This window comes from Rhinatrema bivittatum, chromosome 3, assembly GCF_901001135.1.
Source record: "Rhinatrema bivittatum chromosome 3, aRhiBiv1.1, whole genome shotgun sequence".
Taxonomy (NCBI): Eukaryota; Metazoa; Chordata; class Amphibia; order Gymnophiona; family Rhinatrematidae; genus Rhinatrema; species Rhinatrema bivittatum.
Window position 1 is genome coordinate 53449031 of NC_042617.1, and position 17954 is coordinate 53466984.

Consider the following 17954-nt stretch of genomic DNA (forward strand, 5'->3'; position numbering starts at 1 on the left):
GGGTCTGGAGATTGTCTTTGTGAACTCCCCAACCCAAGGTGGATGCATCTGTAGTTAAAGTTATCTGTGGGACTGGTTGCTGGAAGGGTAGGCCCTTGCGCAAGTTGTCCTTGTTCGCCCACCATAGTAGAGATGAACGTAGCTGGTGGGTGATTTGGATTGGAGAATGTAGTGGTTGAATGACTTGGATCCATTGTGATCCTAGAGTCCATTGAGTTACTCTCATGGCTAATCGTGCCATAGGAGTGACATGAACCATGGAGGCCATGTGGCCTAGTAAGGTTAGAAACTGATGAGCTGTCGCTTGTTTCTGTGAGAAAATGGAGCTTGCCCAGATGGAAAGCATGTTTGCCTGATCCTCGGGTAGAAAGGCTTTTGATAGGATAGTATTCAAGTCTGCACCTATGAATTGAAGTAGGTGAGACAGAGTGAGATGGGATTTTTGATAGTTGATGAGAAAACCCATGGAGTGAAGTAGAGAAATTGTTCGACAGAGAAGTGAGAGCTCCTTGTTGAGATTGACTTCTGATGAGCCAGTCGTCTAAATGTGGAAATACATGGACACTTTCCTTGTGCAAGTGACCTGCAATTACTGCCAGACATTTTGTGAATACTCTAGGAGCAGAGGCAAGTCCGAATGGCAGAACTCTGTATTAGAAATGTTGTTGACCAACCATGAAGCGTAGATATTTGCGGTGAGGAGGGAATATTGGAATGTGAGCGCAAGCGTCTTGAAGATCCATAGAACAAAGCCAATCTCCTGTTTCAAGAAGTGGAAGCATGGTGCCTAGAGAAACCATCCTGAACTTTTCTTTCTTCAGAAATTTGTTGAGATTTCTGAGATCTAGGATGGGACGTAGGCCTCTGGTTTTCTTTGGAATGAGAAAATAACGTGAGTAGAATCCTTTGCCCTGCTGAGTCCGGGGCACCAGTTGTATAGCTCTGGCTCTCAGGAGGGTGGATAATTCTGCTTGTAGAGGAATTATGTGAGATTCATTCTACAGATATGACCTTGGTGGTGATTCTGGTGGAATTGAGAGGAAACTGAGTTTGTAACCTCGAGCTACTATGGAAAGTACCCATTGGTCAGTTGTTATTTTTATCCAGTGGTTGTAAAAATAGGATATTTGGCCTCCTACTGGTAGATGTGCTCGAGGGTTGAGGAGATGGATTTGTTCCCTGGTCTGCGTTTCAAAAGCCAGCAGCAGGTCCTGTCTGTGGCGGAGGCTGAAGGCGAGCAGTCCTTGGTTGTCTGGCCTGGGAACATTGTTGCGGCCTAGTGGATCTGCCCCTTGATGCTGGAGGGTAGTAACGTCGTTGTCGGTAGTATGGGCGTCTGGGTTCGCGTCTGGCAGGATGACGAGATGGCTGTGCAGAGGGTTCCTGTGGAACTTGTGAAAGTTGGCGTAAGGTCTCAGAATGTTCCTTTAGTTGTGCCACAGCATCTTGGACCTTGGAACCAAATAGGTTGTCCCAACACATGGCAAATCAACAAGTTTGTCTTGGACCTCAGGCCTAAGGTCAGAGGCCTTAAGCCATGCCCAATGCCAGCAGCCGCTGTTCTGGAAGCTGTCTCGAAGCTATCGTAAGCTGCCCTTACTTCATGCTTCCCAGCCTCCAAGGCCTTTATGTATAATTGCCTGTGCTGCTTCCTGGGATTGCTGTGGTAAAGATGTGATGAACTGCTGCATCTGTTTCCACAGATTCCTCTGATATTGTGTCATGTAGAGTTGATAAGAGGAAATTCTGGTATTCAGGATAGCCCCTTGATATACCTTCCTTCCCAGGGAGTCTAGATATCGCTGATCTTTACCTGGGGGGATTGAAGAGTGTGGACGAATTCGTTTTGACTTTGAGCAGATTCTACTACTACCGATTGGTGTGGAAGCTGCAACTTTTGATATCCAGGAGTGGCCTGCACCAGATATGTGGTATCTACTCGCTTGTTAACAGCAGAGACAGAGCATGGGTGCTCCCAGATTTGATGTTGAAGATCCAGAAGAACCTCGTGTATTGGTATAGCCAATACCTGCTTTGGAGGGTCGACAAATCGAAGTACCTCCAATGTCTGCTGCCTGGTATCTTCTTCAGCAACCAGGGTAAAGGGTATGGTGTCTGCCATCTCTTGAATGAAGGTGGTAAAAGACAAATCCTCTGGTGGAGACGTTTTTCTTTGATCTGGGGGTGAAGGCTCCGACATGAATTCTTCAGAGGACGTATCAGTATGTTGATCATCCCAAGTGTCATTTGTATCATCCCTATATGGAGAGAGTGGGGAAGATCTTGATTGTTGATGAAGGCCCAAAGGTCCTGGTTGCAGATCATCAGAGGGTATTCTTGGAGAAGTGTCCTCTGATGGTTTTGGTGGAAGGGCATCGATAACTTCTTGAGATCTTTTCAAGAGACTTTGGAAAAATGCCAAATCATGTTGTTCTGGATCCCCAAACGACAGCTGCATCTATGGCAAGGAGGTTGGCATCGATGTTGGTATCGATGGAAGTGCAAGTAATGGTGTCGAAGACGTCAATGGGGTTGGCATCAAGGTCGGCATCGATGAACCCTTCGGTATCTGCGCATAAATCGATGTAGTAATCATCCTCGGTGCAGGAACAGACTTCGATCCTGGCACCGGCATCGGTTTGACCACCGGCATTCGATGCTGAAGGCACCGGCATCAGCGGGAGCTACTTGCTGTTCCGTAAGAGCCTGGATGACCGCTTGCCTGATAAGATCAGACAATTCCGGCGTTACAACTGATGAAGTCAGAGCAGTTGTACGCGGTGGTGGAGGCTGTACTGGCAGATCCTCCACAGAGCCCTGTGGACGTTCAGGAATCGACGTATCCTTTTGAACAGGCCCAGGCTTGAAGGAACCGGCGTTTCCTGGTTCCGTGGCCGCTTTGCACTCGATTCCTCCAGGGGAAGAGATGATTCCGACGTCGATGGATGTCAGTGTCGATGACGATGCTTTGTTTTGTGTTCGCCGATTGACTTCATCGATGCCGTTGACGACGCTGGAGACGGATGATCCCCTGATCCTTCCAGACGATGTTTTTTAATCAAGATACATTTGGGAACTCCGACCAGAGACGATTTCGATGATGTCGAGGGAGATGGCTGAAGCTGGAAATGGAACAAATGTTCCATTTTCTCTTGACGAGCCTTCCGTCCCTTCACCGTCATCTCCGCACGTTTTGGGCAGGTGTTGACGTCGTGATTCTGATCTAGACACATCACACATTAGAGGTGTGGGTCGGTGATGGATATTGTCCGGTTACATATAGGACATTTTTTGAAGTCTGCAGCCATTTTGGATCGACGGCTGTCGATGACAAAATGAGGGAATTCGTGAGAGAAAAAATTCTGTTTTACTCGAAGAGTAAAAACGAGACAGAGGTACTCACCAGCCGGTGGAAACCCCAAGAGATCCCGATGGGAGAAAATATTATTGAAAAATGACTTTTTAGTCAGAAATTGTTGTGAGAGACTCGCAACGGCTCCTACTCCACGATGCCTACAGCAGCGCGGAAAAACGAAGACTGAAGAGAGACCCCTGTGGCAGAGAATATCATGGCATGCTGGGCATGATCAGTGGCCTCACAGGGCCAGTCAAAAGTTTCTAGAAACTTTGACAGAAAGTTTTCCCGCAATAGGGCTCTGTCAGTGACGTCACCCATATGTGAGGACTAGCATCCTGCTTGTCCTGGGAAAAAAAAAACACGTTTTGAGGTCGTCTGAATTTCTTTGTTTCAATGGTCAGGCGTAAAGTCTCAGGTAGAGAGCTCCAAAGTGTAGGGCCTGCAATGGAGAAATACGGTCTCTTATTTTTGTGAGATGTGTATTCTGTAATGATGGCACAGCTAGTAATCCTTTATTATGAAATCTTAGTGATCTCTGTGGCTTGTATGGTTGTAGCGCCACCCCTACCAGGCCGGTGTTGTCAGAACGGAGGAAGGAATGTATTAATTTTAAGAATTTGCAATGGATTCAGGCCTGTATTGGTAGCTAGTGCAGCTACCAGTGATTGTGAGATGTGATTGAATTTCCTGGATCCTGTTAGGAGTCTTGCTGCAGCATTTTGTAGTAGTTGTAGTTATTTTTTTTATAAGACCTTTAGGTGCTCCAAGTAGAAGAGAGTTGCAGTAGTCTATGTTTGAAAAAATGAGGGTTTATAGTACCGACAGAAGTTTACATGAGTCAGCAATGGTTTCAGTCTATGTAGTAATCACAGTTTAGCATAGCCTGATTTGATTAATTTGTTTACGGGTTTTTCCATAGTTAGGTTCTCGTCAATCTGTACTCCTAGGTCCCACACTTGGTCTGAGGGTGTAATATTTAAGTTACCCAGATCAAGTGTCTGTAGAGATGTTATTGGAGGATTTCTTTTTAACAGAATGATTTCAGGTTTTTTTGTGTTTAGAGATAGTTTGAGATTTGATAGTTCATGTTGAATAGCCTTCGTGTATGATGCCAGCATCCTTACTGTATTTTCAAAGGACGTGGTGTATGGTATGTAGAACTGAATGTCATCAGCATATAGACAGAAAGTGATTCCTAGATCAGATAGTAATTTGCATAGTGGAAGCATGTAGATGTTGAAGAGAATTACGGATAGTGCTGATCCCTGGGGGCCACCAGCGATGATCGGGAAGATGTCGGAAATATGGTTGCCCAATTTGACTTGGAATGCAATAATTAAAATTAGTATGGATTTCAAAAAATTCCTCATGCTCCGTACCTGGGAAATTTTGATTTCCAGATGCCTCAAGATTGTTACAGATTAACATTAGCGGGCAGGCGGGGGAGTTGTTGCACACACATGTGCTCTCTCTCTCTCATCCACACACAGAGCCCCCCCAAGCAAGTTCCCATTAATTCTCACACACACACAAGGAGACCCCCAGGCAGGCACCCATTCATTCTCACACACACACACAGACCTCCAAGGCAGGTACCCATTCATTCTCCCACACACAAACAGACCTCCAAGCAGGCACCCATTCATTCTCACACACACAGATCCCCAGGCAGGCACCCAGTCACTCACACACACACATATCTCCAGTCAGGCTCCTATACATCCCTTTTTCACACACACACAAGACCCCCATGCAGACACCTATTCATTCTCTCTCTCACACACACATACCCGAGACCTCCAGTCAGGCTCCCATTCATCCTCTCTCACATATACACACACAGAACCCCTGCAGGCACCTATTCATTCTCACATACATACAGAGACCCCCAGACAGGCACCCATTAATTCTCTCTCTCACACACACACACACTCGGAGCCTCTCTTACTCCTTCACTGCCGTGTGCCAATCCATCCTACCTCCAGAATGCTGCCTGTTGCTGCACCTCCTCTCTGTAGGTCCCTTGGTATAACAAAATTTGCGAGTGCAGCAATTTCTGCATGCTGATCTCATGTATCGCAAGATCAGCACAGAGAAAATGTTGCCCTTGTGAGCTTTTGATACTGTGAGGCCTGCAGAGACAAAAGACGGGATCAGTTCGCTCGGCGACACAGGAGGGCACTGACGGGCGAACTGAATAGACAGGTCTCTCCTCGTCTTTGCCGCCGGTTGGATAAGGCTTCTCAGGGCTTCTCTATCTTCACCATTGTTGGAATGAGGTCCACTGGTGGGCCTCTCTTCGTTTTCACCACCAATGGGATTGAGGACCACTGGCAGCCTCTCAGGCCTCTCCTCCTCTTTGCTGCTGGTAGGATGAGATCCACCAGCAGCACCTCGGGTCTTTCCTCTTCTTCACTGCCGGTGGATAGCAGCTGCATAGAGTTCTCCGTTTCAGCTGACAGAACACAGCTGATTCCAACTGGGTGATGCTCCTCCTCTTTCTGCCTTGCTGCTTCTCTTTTAATTGGTGGGGCCATGCTGCCAAACTCATCTTCAGCTGCTGACATCCAGGTCAAAGTAATCAATAATGGTCTGCGATGTCAGGACATCGTTGATGACATCATTGCAAGGTGCCGGCAGGCTGGAGATAATAGGGAAAATTGAGGAGGAAAAGGGCTGGAAAAAAATCCATCATTGGGCCGGGTTTGGCCCACAGGCTGTAGTTTGCCTACCCCTGCTCTAGGATATATATATTTAAGTCTTCAAGGCACATCTCTTACAACGTTTGGTGCAAACCCTACACCATTTTGGTTGCCTCTTTCTTGACAGCTTCTATCCTAAGAAAGGCAACCAAAATAATGCAGAGTTTGCACTGAAAGAAATATGACAATTGAGGACCTAAATACAATATGTATATTCTAGAAGACAGGAAAGACAGAGGGATATGACACAGACTTTTAAAATACCTATAAGGTAATAATAATCCACAAGAATCAAACCTTTGCCAATGGAAAGGAAGCTATGGAATTAGGTGTCATGATATGAAACACCTTGGGAATAGTGTCAGAAACAATGTCAGGAAATATTTTTTATCAACCTCCAAATCTATTGTGCAAACAGGACCTCTATCAACAATAATATTTTAATAGGGATACCTTCATCCTAAACTCTTTACCAAGTGAGAAGATTTTATAATCATTGGTTTCACTAAAGCAATTTTCCAATTTTTCTTAATAGTTTTCTTGCAATTACTAAAAAAAAAGAACAAAACTTAGCTTTTCCATTTGTGTTGTTGAAAGTGGGAAAGGACACAAATGGAAAATATAAGTTTTGTTCTTTTCCTTTTTTAATTGCGAGAAGAATATTGAAAAATTGCTTTAGTGGGACCAATGGTAATAAAAACTTTTCTCATTTGGTACAAAGAGTTTGTAGTATGAAGGTATCCCTAATATTAAAATATTATTGATAAGAGGTCCTGTTTGCACAATAGATCTGGAGGTTGATATTTAATTCTACTGTTGGTTCATATTGTTAAGAAATATTTTTTCACAGAAAGGATGGTGGCTGCTTGGAATGCCACGTCGGAAGAGGGATGAAGACAAGAACAGTAACGGAATTAAGAAAGTGTGGGATTAATAGAGAGGACCCTCTAGTGCCTACAAGTTGGAAATGAAAAACTGAGATAATCTACACTGTTCAAATCATTAACAGATTATCCATTTTTATCAGTTGGTAAAGAAGCAGGCAACAACAATTAAAGGCCTCAGGAAAATAGGAATTTTTTATTGCATCTATGGTCATTATACTAGAGAATTAAAACTTAAATAAGCAAGGCTAAAAGGCTGATTCACAAAGCTGCAGTAACATTTTAAAACAGAAAACTTGCATTATTAGTGAATAACTCATTGAACAAAATAGGATATTTAGTAAATAATGTAAGGTTTCCATGTTAAAATGATACTGCAGCTTTGTGAATCAAGTTCTAAGTGAGGGTCATATACAATTTTAAATGTTTAAAAATAGGTATAAGTGTTAGAAGGATGTCAGAATGATTTTGTGTCTTGCCTTTTCTGTCCTGAAAGTTCAACTGGACTTCCTTATAACTACATTTGGATTTGCAACATGGAAGTAATGTGCCAAAAGTTTATGCTCCTTTATAAATTAATTCTCTATACACACACACATCTATACATCTATCTATATCTATATATCTATAAGCAGAAAAACATTTCTAAGGAATGGACAAAAGAGAACTAGTATTGTTGATATGGTGTTAATTAAAACAGAAATCTTTATTAATTATTCACAGAAAAATAAAATTTAAATAAATGAACACCTTAATGTTAACAAATGTGGCACAAAAACAATCATGTGACTCTTATAGAAATAAGTATTGATAAGTTAAACATAAATCAATTGCAGACTGTGCACTCCTGTGATGTGAGTGCTAATACATTTGTTGTCAATGCTTGGCCACTATGGCACAATTACTTTCAAGCAGACCTAAGTATATTACAACAATAATGAACACAAAAACCATTTAAACACGAGATATGCTTTACCTTGACAAATATAATGACAACATTGGAAAGTACAAAAAGTAAGTAGCCAGTCTATTATCCAAAAATTACTTGTAATAAATCAGAAAACAAATAGGTAAGGTATTCCTGTATGAGAACACCTGTTTATTTAGCACCTTATATAATTACATATTACCTGGTCTTTTGTCTCTCTCTCTATATATATATCCCTAGAATTCTAACAGCACAACCAATTTGCTTTCATAATTCTGAAACTAAAGACACTGAGCTTAGTGACATAAATTGTTCAAAATTTCATGCCAAAAATAACTGGTATCATAGCAAATTAGTGGGATTTGGCAAATAAAGCGCATTTGCTTACCTGTAACAGGTGTTCTCCTAGGACAGCAGGATGTTAGTCCTCACAGATGGGTGACATTATCAGATGGAGCCCGGCACGGAAAACTTTTGTCAAAGTTTCTAGAACTTTGATTAGCACACTGAGCATGCCCAGCATGCCACTATTCGCATATCCACATGGGGTCTCCCTTCAGTCTTATAACAGAATTCACGAACAAAAAAATAAAACGCATGAGAACCCAACTCCACAGGGTGGCGGGCGGGTTTCCTGAGGACTAACAACCTGCTGTCCTAGGAGACCACCTGTTACAGGTAAGCAACTGTGCTTTCTCCTAGGACAAGCAGGATGGTAGTCCTCACAGATGGGTGAATACCAAGCTACAGGCTTCTTCCGACAACAATCATAACCAACCGGCACTGAACCGGGTGCCAATGGGCACAACAATAACTGCGGTGCTATCAGTTAGATAGGGAGACAGCCTGATCTCAACCAAAGGGCCTTAGGTAGGGAGGGTTGGGTTTAAGCCTGGAAGAGGTTGTGAAGGACAGAGTGGCCAAAGCTACTGTCTCACCAACCGTCTGTGTCTAAACAGTAGTGGGCTGCGAACATATGCAGAGAACTCCATGTCTTAACTGCAGATTTCGGCGACAGGAACTGCATGTAAGTGGGCCACCGACACTGACATAGCCCTTACAGAGTGAGCCTTGACTCGGCCTCCCAGATGAAGGCTCGATTGCGCATAGTAGAGAGAGATGGAGTCTGCTAGCCAATTGGAAAGAGTCTGTTTTCCTACCACAAATCCCAATCTATTCGTGTCATAAGAGATGAAGAGCTGAGTTGCTTGCTTGTAGCCTGTGTGTTCTAGATAGAAAGTCAACGCTCTCTTGCAATCTAACTTGTGTGTAGAGCTCGTTCCCCCTGGTGTGAACAGGGTTTCGGAAAAAAGGTGGGCAAAACAATGGGCTGACTGATGTGAAAATCAGTCACTACCTTGGGTAGGAAACTTGGGATGTGTATAAAGGACCACACGATCATGAAAGAACTTCGTATAGGGTGAGTATGTAACCAAGGCCTGAAGTTTACTAACCCTACGAGCTGAAATGATCGCCACCAGGAACAGGACCTTCCAGATGAGGAACTTCAGATCGCAGAGGTGCATAGGCTCAAAAGGAGGGCTCATGAGCTGTGCCAACACAATGTTGGGGTCCCAGGACACAACGGGAGGCCAGAAGGGGGGCTTCAATTGACGCAAGCCCCACATAAAGCAACTCACTATAGGCTGAACAGATATGGGCGTGCCAGCGACTCCTCGATGGTAAGCACTGACTGCGCTCAAATGGACCCTGACCGAGGTGGTTTTAAGCCCGGCCTTGGAGAGGTGCCGCAAGTAGTCCAGGAATCTCGGAATGGGGCATGAGAATGGATCCAAGCCATGCTCTGCACAACAGAAGGAAAACCTCCTCCACTTCAACAGGTAAGACTTCCTGTTGGAAGGCTTCCTGGAAGCTACCAGCACTTTAGACACATCGTCAGATAGGTCTAAGGGCTGAAGGACTAGGTGCTCAACATCCAGGTCGAAAAGACTAATGCCCAGAGGTTTGGATGGCGCAGTGCGCCATGATCCTCCGTTATCAGATCGGGCACAATCCCCAGACTGATGGGATCTCTGATCGACAGGTCTCAAAGGAGAAGGAACCAGACTTGTCTGGGCCAATATGGGGCCACAAGAATCTTGGTCCCAAGAGAGTCCTAATGCTTAGCAGAAGAGGAGGTTAAGCATTCAGGAGACCTGTGTCCCAATGAAGGGTAAAGGTGGAGGAGGCTGGATGTCCGTCTGTCCTGAATAGTTGCTCAGCTTGCAAAGAGATCCACACTCGGAGTTCCCCACAGTTGCAAAATCCGGGCTGCCACTGCTGGATTCAGTGACCAGTCGTGTGGCTGGAAGGAATGGCTCAGGCAGTCCATCAGCACGATCAGTGTCCCAGCCAGATATGTTGCTCGCAGAGACATGTCCTGCAACAGAGTCCAAGACCAGATCTGCACTGCCTCTTGACAGAGGATGAACTACCCTGTGCCTCCTTGTTTGTTGATGTACCACATTGCTACCTGATTGTCTGTCCGAATCAGGACTGCCTTGTGGGACAAACGGCCTCAAAACACCCATAGAGCATAATGAATTGCTCGAAGCTCCAGGACGTTTATCTAACACAGAGCTCCTGAGCTGTCCACTGACCCTGCGCATGTGAAGGTTGTCCACATGGGCCCCCCCAATTGTGGGGGGAGGCAGTGGTAAGTATTACCTGAGGCAGGGCAGCTTGAACTGGTATCCCCTGCTACAGGTTGGAGAGATTCTCCCACCAGGACAGGGAGACCCTCAGAAGTGGCGTGATGGAGATATGGGCCTCGAGGTCCTGGGCTGCCTGTTGCCATTCTGACCGCAATGTCCATTGTGCATGCAAAAACAGGCCAAAGAGGTGACTTGGGACAGGGGCCACCATGTGCCCCAGCAGGCGAAGAAGCAAATGAACAAGAACTTGTTGACTGTTGCAGACTAAGGCCTCCAGCGAGGATAGGGCAAGGGCCTGGTCGCGAGGCAAAAATTCCTTTGCTTGAGTCGTGTCCAGTCTGGCCCTTACGAAGTCCAGATGGTGGGACAGGTAGAGGTGGGATTTTGGGTAGTTTGATTACAAACCCCAGAGATTGCAGCACCTGCATGGTCAGTGAAAGCATCCAGAGCTCCCTCCTGGGAGGCGCTTTTGGCCAACCAGTCGTCCAGATAGGGGAACACATGTACCTCCTGATGCCTGAGGAGCGCTGCCTCTGCTGCCAGGCACTTGGTAAAGACTTAAGGGGCTGAGGCCAAGCCAAACGACAGTACCCGGTACTGGTAGTGGCCTGAAAAACCACAAAGCGAAGATACTTCCTGTGGTTCAGGAAGATCGCAATATGGGCATAGGCATCCTTGAGATCAAGGGAGCAGAGCCAGTCTCCTCTCTTGAGCAGGATCAGAGTGCCCAGAGAGACCATTTTGAACTTTTCCCTTTCAAGGAATTTGTTCAAGGCCCCGAGATCGAGAATGGGACATAGGCTCCCAGTTCTCTTTGGTATCAAGAAATACCTCAAATAGAACCCCCAGCCTCGGGGAATGAGTTCTACAGCTCCTGCTGTGAGAAGGACGGAGAGCTCTGTTAAAAGTATTTCCTGCGGAGCGGGCAAACCCCACGATGGACATGGAGGAAATTTCGCCGGGACTTCTCTGTAATTTAGCTAATACCCCTGACAGATGATATCGAGAACCCACAGGGGTCTGACGTGATGAGCGGCCAATAGTGGGTGAAGCAAACAAGTCTGCCCCCTACCAGGGATTGTGCGCTGGGGGTAAGGCGTGCTGACTCACGCTCCCTCGCCTCCAGTCAAAAGACCGTAGAAAGGATCTACTGGGGGGCTGGCTGGGGTCTGGGGGTACGCTGCTGACGAGAGCAACCCCTGGAACCAGCAAGGGGTGTACGAGCCTGGGAGGCAGGAGGGTAATAATTCCACTGCCGATAAAAGGATTTCCTCGAACTTGATTGAAAGGACTTCCTGACAGAGGGCGGTGGATCGGAAGCGCTAGCTGACAACTGCCGAAGGGTCTCATGGTGATACTTCAATTGGGCTACCGCATTCCTAACCTTGTCCCCAAAGAGATTCTCTCCTGTACAGGGCAGGTCAGCCAGCTTCTCCTGAACCTCTGGTCGAAGGTTCGAGGCATGGAGCTAGGCCATCCTATGGGCATCGATGCCCACAGCAGCTACTCTGGTTGCTGACTCAAAATCATCATAGGTGGAGCTCACCTTGTGTTTTCCTGCCTCCAGACCCTGTTGTATAACCGCACAGAACGCCTACTGCTGCTGCTGTGGCAGATGTTATGTGAGTTCCTGGACCTGTTTCCACAGGTTCTGGTTGTATTGGGTCATGTATAATTGGTAGGAGGCAATACTGGTTTATAAGCATAGTGCCCTGGAACACCTTTCTACTGAGGGCATCCAGCTCCCTGTGATCTTGGCCTGGAGGGGCGGAGGCATGGGTGCGGGAACGCTTGGCCTTTTTGAGAGCTGACTCCACAACCACAAATTGTTCAGGGAAATGGCGTGTCTCAAAACACAAAGCCTGTTGCACCAAATAGATGGCATTTGCCTTCCTATTTACTGGAGGAACTGACACCAGATGTTCCCATATCCTAAGGAGAAGCTCCTTAAAGATATTGTGGATATGAATGGCTATTATTTCCTTTGGGGCATTGACAAACTGGAGAACTTCCAACATCTTATGTTGAGCATCCTCCTCCATGAGGAGTTGGAAGGGAATGGCTTTAAGCCATGGCCCTGACGAAGGCCACAAAGGAGAGATCTTCCGGGGAAGACCTACGTTTTTCATCCAGTGGCGAAGGCTCCGAGAGGAGATCACCAGAGTCTTTGGAAGAGGAATCCCGGCCAATGTAACCCCAATATTTAAAAAGCTCCAGGGTCGATCCAGGTAACTATAGACTAGTGAGCCTGACTTCAGTGCTGGGAAAAATAGTGGAAACTATTCTCAAGATCAAAATCGTAGAGCATATAGAAAGACATGATTTATTGGGCCACAGTCAAAATGGATTTACCCAAGGGAAGTCTTGCCTAACAAATCTGCTTCATTTTTTTGAAGGGGTTAATAAACATGTGGATAAAGGTGAACCGGTAGATGTAGTGTATTTGGATTTTCAGAAAGCGTTTGACAAAGTCCCTCATGAGAGGCTTCTACGAAAACTAAAAAGCCATGGGATAGGAGGCGATGTCCTTTCATGGATTACAAACTGGTTAAAAGACAGGAAACAGAAAGTAGGATTAAATGGTCAATTTTCTCAGTGGAAAAGGGTAAACAGTGGAGTGCCTCAGGGATCTGTACTTGGATCGGTGCTTTTCAATATATATATAAATGATCTGGAAAGGAATACGACGAGTAAGGTTATCAAATTTGCAGATGATACAAAATTATTCAGAGTAGTTAAATCACAAGCAGACTGTGATACATTACAGGAGGACCTTGCAAGACTGGAAGACTGGGCATCCAAATGGCAGATGAAATTTAATGCGGACAAGTGCAAGGTGTTGCATATAGGGAAAAATAACCCTTGCTGTAGTTACACGATGTTAGGTTCCATATTAGAAGCTACCACCCAGGAAAAAGATCTAGGCATCATAGTGGATAATACTTTAAAATAGTCGGCTCAGGGTGCTGCAGCAGTCAAAAAAGCAAATAGAATGTTAGGAATTATTAGGAAGGGAATGGTTAATAAAAAGGAAAATGTCATAATGCCTCTGTATCGCTCCATGGTGAGACCGCACCTTGAATACTGTGTACAATTCTGGTTGCCGCATCTCAAAAAAGATATAGTTGCGATGGAGAAGGTACAGAGAAGGGCAACCAAAATGATAAAGGGGATGGAACAGCTCCCCTATGAGGAAAGGCTGAAGAGGTTAGGGCTGTTCAGCTTGGAGAAGAGACGGCTGAGGGGGGATATGATAGAGGTCTTTAAGATCATGAGAGGTCTTGAACGAGTAGATGTGACTCGGTTATTTACACTTTCGAATAATAGAAGGAGTAGGGAGCATTCCATGAAGTTAGCAAGTAGCACATTTAAGACTAATCGGAGAAAATTCTCTCTCACTCAACGCACAATAAAGCTCTGGAATTTGTTGCCAGAGGATGTGATTAGTGCAGTTAGTGTAGCTGGGTTCAAAAAAGGTTTGGATAAGTTCTTGGAGAAGTCCATTAATGGCTATTAATCAATTATACTTAGGCAATAGCCACTGCTATTAACTGCATCAGTAGCATGGGTTCTTCTTAGTGTTTGGGTAATTGCCAGGTTCTTGTGGCCTGGTTTTGGCCTCTGTTGGAAACAGGATGCTGGGCTTGATGGACCCTTGGTCTGACCCAGCATGGCAAGTTCTTATGTTCTTAATCTGAAGTGTCATATGGACCCTCCTCCTCGCTAAGGTCCCCGGGGAGCCTGCGCGAGTGAACCCTGTCCATGCTCCTCAGCCTGGGCACTGAGGGCACCGGCAGTACTGGTGGCCTTGAAGGTGGCAAAGGCGCTGATGGTCGTGAGGATCCCAAAATCACAGGCACGGGTTCTGGGAACTGTGGCCTTTAGACCAATTGACCTGATGGTGCTGGAGGCTGCTGCATATCTTCCTCCTCGGAGGACCCAATGATGAGAATCGCTCCATCCAAACGCTCAAGCAGGGGCACAAAGAGAGACGGCGCAGGCTCCAGCACCGGTAAGGGGGGGGGGCCAGTGCTGGTTTGAAGCCCCACAGGGCTTGGAGCACCTCGCTCTGTACCCTGTGGTCCAATTCCTCCTGGACATCCGGTGAGGACAAGAATGATGGAGGGGGACGAGGCATCACCAGAGCCTCCTCAGAGTGCCGAGGAGGCTCAGTGTCCAGCACCAATGTTGGTGGGGAATGCCTGGGCCTTCTCTCCACATGGTCGCTTCAGTGGCAGCACAGCAACCACCGGTGCCGCGTGGGAACTGGAGCCATGCGCCGACTAGTGTCTGTATTTACGGGATTTCCCACGATGCTCGGCCTGGTCTTTCCCCAGCGCTGAGGAGGCTGAGGATCCCAGTGTCTTTGAGAGCATCAACATTGGGGAGAGCCTATCACCGGCTCCTTGCTCCCTGGACGATCCTGCCGGGGTGTAGAGAGGGACAGCGTACTTGACCCCTGGGTGTCGATGACTGACACCGGCATGCAGTAGACTTTTTGGGGCCAAAAAGCTTCTCCATTTTAATTGAGCTGAGCACGATGGCCATTGGGGGTCATCTGATTGCACAGCTGACACCCTCTGAAATTGTGCAATGCCCACAGGCAGAGGATACAAACCTCATGAGTATCAGTGATGGACATGGTCCGCGGGCACTGATGAAAACCAGACAACGCCATGAAAAATAGTCAGCGAGCGGTCGATGGCTACTGAGGAGTGACACTCCAGGAATCAACCGCAGAGAAGGTAGAAAATAAACCTACAGTGCCATAAAAGGGACACTGTCCGGAGAAAGGGGACCAGACATTAAGATGGGAAAAAGATCTTTTATTTCAAGAAGAAAAAGACTTGTAGAGCAGAGCTCCAAAACTGCAAGGCAACTAATACCTCAGAAAACAAGAGACTTAAGGGGGACCCTGCGTGGACACGTGGATAGTGGCATGATGGGCATGCTCAGTGTGCCAGTCAAAGCTCTAGAAACTTTGACAAAAGTTTTCCGTGCCGGGCTCCATCTGATGATGTCACCCATCTGTGAAGACTACCTAGGAGAAGGACTATTTTCTCCAGCCGACCTGCCCAGTTACCTCTGCCTACACTGCTCCAGTTTTGGTCTTCACTCTTCTATACCCTTATCACTGCCTTTTGTGCTAAAGGAAATTTCCTAGATGTTAGCCATACAAGCTTGAACATCTGCAGGTTGTTGCTTCTTATCCTTTTCACAGTAAACAGGAAAGTATAGCCAAGCTTTCCTGCCACCAGTTTATCATCTTTGCCCCCTAGCAATTATACCTGTGAGTGTTCCAAAACCATACTGCTGCTTTGGCTAGTCAAACTTGTCACCTATCCCTGAGAGTTTGATGTAGCCTTAATGCCACTCTCTGCTAGTCAGATATATTGGTTTCCATATTTAAACCAAGATCTACATTCCCCTCCAACTCCCATTTCTTTTCACTACCTCTCATCTCCCCTTTTCCTACTGCCACATTGTCTCTAATTATGCTTGAATTCTGCCATGGTTTTGATTACCATCACCTCTGCTGAAAGGCTACTCCTGGCATCCATCACTCTCTTGGTAAAAGAAGCATTGTATGGTTTGGTAGTATGTTATGCTATGAAAAACTACTGCTGTACTGATGGTATTACACAAAACTATTGGCTTCACCTATAAACCCCCTATTTTTCAATCCCCAGCAGAAGGCAAGACAAATGCAAAAAACTAACATGAAAGCACGTACTTTCTGTTGAAAGAAATTATTTTTTCCACAGCTAGCAAAAAAATTTGCACTATGAATTTAACAGATAAGACATATACAAGAGTAATACATACAATAATGATTACAGATACTAGACTGTTGGATTTATTAAATCTTATACATAATAAAAAAAAGACTTACCTCTTTCTGACTGCATGTTTTTGGCCAAAATCTGAGCAAACCTCTGATAACCTAAATCATAAAATATAACACTATTTTCAGAAATACAAAATTTTCAGGAAGAACAAATGCATTGGTACTTCTTTCAAATTATTTACTTGTACTATATATCTATATTTACATTATATCTATTGATTCACTTTGAGGCTGATGCAATAAAATGCGCCCAGCCCAGTGCACAGGTTAATGAGCTTTTGGACGCTCATTCATAACCCCCGATGCAATAAGGGGATCAGTGTGTCCAAAATGCGTGGAGCTAATAGCACTCATCACATGTAAATTCCATGTAGATGAGGCTTTATTAGCTATTACCCCACTATGCAAAAAATTCCCATGTGCCCAAGGCACACTTTTTAACCTGTAAAATTTTATGCCTGCCCTGGAGCATGTGTAAAGTCTTCCCATGTGTCAAGGGCTCAACTTAAACACAAAAAAACTGCTTTTCTGTGGTTCCTCCTACTTAGTAGCATCGTAGTACTAAGTAGGAAAAACCACAGAAAGCAGCAGCATGCAAAAAAAAGTCTTGACGTAAAAAAAAAATAAAAAAAAGATTTCAGGGTGCACAATATACACATTCCGGGCCATGCATATTGTGTGTGCATATTAGGCAAGTAAATTACTGCCGTGAGATAAAACGGATGCTTGTAAATTGAGTGTCTGTTTTCCAAACCCACAAACAGACGTCTCCTGGGCGTCTGATGCCATGGACACGCTAGGGACACAAATTTATCCCTAGCGCATTCTTTTTAGCGTGGCAGCTCATTTTCTTATTTCATCGGGTACCCAGGAGAGGTGATTATGTGTGCGTTAAAAAAACGTGTGCCCAGTTTGGATGCAAATTTTATCATGTCCATACTGCATCAGTCTGTTTGTTGGTCTCCAACCAGTCTGGGCTATGTAGGGTACAGTGCCACCTGCTGGCTCTAAAAACCAATCTATGTTTTAGATGAGAGCTACCATTATGCCCTCTTCCACTTAGGATCCAACTTGCTTTCATGTCTAATGCTGAAATACAAGAGAATAGAGAGAAAACACTTGCAACAATTAGAATCTGATAAAATCAAATCTTACACACATTTAAATCCTCTTGAGCTTTACTAGGGTGGGTTGGTCCAGACTGGTTGAAGACTAATAGAAAAGGAATTAGAAAGTAAAAGAAATTACTCTTCCTTTACATCCACACCAGTCTGTACTAAGTAGGAGACTTAGCACAACAGTGTCCTACCTCAGTGGGTTAACAATCATGGCTTGTGGAACTTATTTATCAAATACATTTAATGATGCCCACCTATCAGTACAGAAATGTATGTACCGACTGCCATGTTGGCAGCTTTACATATCTGTCACACCTGCGAGATTGCCACAAACATGCAGACAGATCCTTCACAAACCCTGAATGAGAAGGGCTCAAAGATGATATTCTTCTGAATGCATAACAAAGATATTGTCTCTTCACTTGGGTAAGACATGAGACATCAAAGAAGTGTCTTACTTTG

The 17954-nt window shown here is 45.3% G+C and overlaps 1 protein-coding gene across 5 annotated transcripts in view; it reads right to left on the reverse strand.

Annotated features, from left to right (window-relative positions):
- PPP2R5A (protein phosphatase 2 regulatory subunit B'alpha) overlaps positions 1 to 17954 on the reverse strand; it is a 356054-nt gene that overhangs the window by 23712 nt on the left and 314388 nt on the right. For all 5 annotated transcript variants that reach the window (XM_029593246.1, XM_029593245.1, XM_029593244.1 and 2 more), the window contains one exon: positions 16420 to 16470. In XM_029593246.1, coding sequence (XP_029449106.1) covers positions 16420 to 16470 — 51 coding nt within the window. The remainder of the gene's footprint in view (positions 1 to 16419; positions 16471 to 17954) is intronic.